Genomic DNA, 3,529 nt, shown 5'->3' on the forward strand with positions numbered 1-3,529 from the left:
CTGAACTTGTAGGGTGTTCAGCTGAGGAAACCATGTTTACACATATATATGAAATGCCTTTATATTATTATGATATAGTTGTTTAATGCTGTATGCTTAATATCTACAGCCAACATTTGTGTATGTATTTGCGTGGTTGTTATAGAAATTAGTTTCAATTACAGTTGTTGCCGCGTAGTACACGCATTCAGCTGTTGCCGTTTATTTTGCACATAGCTTTTTTATCCATTGCTATGGCAATGGTAGTATATATGCACACTGTGGGGTTCAGATATACTAAGAATATGACTAGTTTACTGTCATAGATAAACTCCAATTATCTGTTTTTATTGTAAGACTTCCATAACAATAGTTTCATGAGTTACCACTCCTAATGTTCTTGGTACAGTCATCTTTGCAATAGTAGCTATCCATTTCTGTGTGAAATAAGGGGAACCACTGACCCTTTTCTATATACTTTTAAAAAATTACTATTGTTCTGCCATTTAATCAGCTGTTGTATTCTGTGTTTTCTTTATTTTTTTATATACTTTTTCCTCTTTTTGTGTGTAACACGTAAAGGCTCTAATTTGCATGTGCACTAGACTCTTTTTATCTATTTCACATCCCCCATTTCATCCAGTGTATAGTGATTCCCACAATCATATTTTTGTTTGGCTCTGCGCATACTCTATTTACTTCATTTCATGCTCTTCTTTTAAAATTCCTCATGCTTTCCCACTTCCTCGCACTTATTTCTTTACTCACTCTCTTACTTTAATTTTACCACTTCTAATGTTTTAAGTGCTTATATTTTACCACTACATTCAAGTTTCAGAATCACCAAATTATAATATTAGCATGCCTTCACTCACAACACACTCCTAATATCACTATTATTTCTATTATTTTTACTATTACTGCTATTATAGCACTAACCAATATTCACAAAATAAGCAAAATAAAGAAACTTCATAATATTAGTCATTTTTTGTAACCTACAATACAATACTTTGAATCGTTACACCGCTACCATACACTGTTTTCACAATTATTCTGTTCTTTAATTTTTAAAAACTTTTAATCATTAAATACTTTGCACAATTTCATCAAAAAATGTTAAAAGATTTTAAATTATACAAAATGTTTTCAAATATTATAAAATTCTTAAATTGGAGAAAAAGTAATTAAAAAATTATATATAAAAGCAAAACCACAAGTAAAAGGGGGCCTTAATCACATAAGAAATAAAAGCCGCCCCCTCCTTAACTTTTCACTCACTTTTTTCCTTGTTCCAGTTAAACTTTGTTTTGTCACAATCTTTCTCTTCGGTGGCTACACATTCAGTTGCGGCTTTATTATGTCAGTCTTTCTTTTTTCCTGTTATTTCTGTTGCATCTGCTTCCTTATTGTTGTCGGCTGTCTGGCTTTCTTTGCTTCCTAGCAGCGCAGGCTGTTTTGCTGTTGCTATGAATATGGCTAAGGCCTTGCCAAAGTTGCCTTCACTACTTGCAGCTTCGATGCTTATTGGGGCCGTCTCCGTATCGAGTTTCAAATTTGTGTCCACTTTTGTGAGTGGAGTAAAAAATGTAGCATGTATTTGTGTGTGTTTTGGACCAAGAAAGTCTGTTACGGCCTTTTCGGCTGCGTCTGTTGAGGTGGCGGCAGATCTTTTTAACAGAGTTAGCGCCACTTGTTGTGCTACAGAGTCGCTGGTTAAATCTGCTACTTTTTGTGTTGCTACATCTACTGCGTTGGGAATTGTTACTGCTCTTGCTTGACAGATGGCGTACGCAAGGTTTGTCGGGTTGAACGAGTCGTCCACTTTTGTGCTGCTTGGTTGTTTGCAGCCGCCGTTGCTCTTTAGGCCTCGTTTGCCAGGCTTGGCTGTGTGAGCCTCGTGGGTTATGCCTGTTATGCCTTTACCGTTGTTGCTCGCTGTTGTGTCGTCGCCGCAGCCCTGTTTGTTGGTCAGTTTCGTGTTGCCTGTTGGTGTGCTTTTGCTTTGGATTGTGACGGCTAGTCTATAGCCCAGGATTTGTGCTGCAGGACTGTAGGGTATATTCTCCATTTGATTTAGTTCTGCACCCGCTTGTCTTATTTGGTCCGTTGTTCCTGCCTTGCTGGTACACTTTGCCATTGCCGGCTTCGTTCCAGTAAACATCACTTTGCAGCCTTCGCCTAGGCTGTTTCCTAGGCTTGCCGTCGAGCCGTCCTGTGCTGCTGATTTATAGGCCGCACCTACCGGTCCCGCTTTTGTACTGGCCGTTTGCAGTTGGCCTACACGTTTAGAGATTTCATGGATCACTTGTTTTAAGGTGTCGACCTGCTTTGCTAGCGCCGCTTCTGCATGTGCTTTGCACACGCTGTTGATGGCGCTAAGAAACGTATACGGTTTTTCCATCCCTGTGTTGGTGTTCTTTGCCGCCGCCAACTCTAGCTTTCGTTCATTTTTGCTTAGCATTGTTACTGCATTGTTCAGAGTTGTTACCTGCTGGTCGAAGTGCCTGTGTAAAGCCAGCATGAATTGAAGTTCGTCACATTCGTCCTTCACCGCCGTTACTGATTGTGGGTCGGCTGCGTCGATTCGCTCTTAGTATTTTAGCTACGAAGCTACGAATACTACTAGTGGTGAATTTAGCTTCTGGTTTTTCATTGCTGAATTCTTTTAAAAACGGTAAATCTTGAGTTTATTAAGTTTTAACCTTGTGAGGCGTCTGATAACAGTGGCAAGCGATTCCGTGATTACGTTATCGAGTTACTGCTGTAGCACTGACTTCAAAGGCTTCCTGATTAAGGATATTTCGTGGCTTCGGTAACTCAGAGAATTCATATTCTATCTTGTGCTACGCTTCCGTCATTTCTATGTCTATATTTCTATAATTATCTGCTTCAGCCGTTACCCTAGGCTTCCGCGTTGCCACACTCGCATAAAAAATCCCCTCTATTTCCTTCATTTATGCGTTAAAGTCTAAAGGTAATTCTACCAACTGCTGCATTTTGAACTTACCACTTAACATCAGGAGCAACAATTAGAATAAAGGCCAAAGCCATCACCATCTCTGAAAGTAGCATCTATACATTTTTGAGTAATGTGTGGCCTCTCCTTCAGTCTCTTTATGGACTTCCCAATGCCGAATTATACGGTCTTCCGCAATCACGGCTCCTAACTGCGTAGTTAAATGAAGTTGATACTCTCTTTGATTTATTCCACGCTTTTTTCTTGACATTCTGTGCATTGAGGAGGAGTTTACGCTGCTTTTTTTCCTAGATGCTTCTTCTATCTGGAGCTGAAATGCTGTTTCCTCTTCCATTTGAACTATCTTTGCTTGTGTTATGGTTTTCCTATTATTTTGTACACTTAACGATGCAAAAGCTGTAAATGATGTAAGTATTATGGATGATGGCTTCATTTGTGACAATTTTCACTTTCTAGTATAACTTCAATTTCGCTTTTGTAAGTAACCTTTATTTAATCTACTAGATCTGACATTTAAGGATCGTTTGTTTAACATCTAAAAGCTTGAATATAGAAAACAACGAAATGGTT

At 38.8% G+C, this 3,529-nt stretch overlaps 1 pseudogene across 1 annotated transcript; it reads right to left on the reverse strand.

The window, feature by feature from the left end:
* Window positions 1–1,181: 1,181 nt before the first annotated feature.
* Window positions 1,182–2,554, reverse strand: TEOVI_000693200:pseudogene (annotated as a pseudogene). The gene is given in 2 exon segments: window positions 1,182–1,205; window positions 1,208–2,554. Coding segments are annotated over 2 exon segments (1,371 nt in total).
* Between the last annotated feature and the right edge of the window lie 975 nt (window positions 2,555–3,529).

The sequence above is a fragment of the Trypanosoma equiperdum genome (genome assembly GCF_001457755.1).
Source record: "Trypanosoma equiperdum strain OVI genome assembly, contig: ctg_949, whole genome shotgun sequence".
Lineage (NCBI taxonomy): Eukaryota > Euglenozoa > Kinetoplastea > Trypanosomatida > Trypanosomatidae > Trypanosoma > Trypanosoma equiperdum.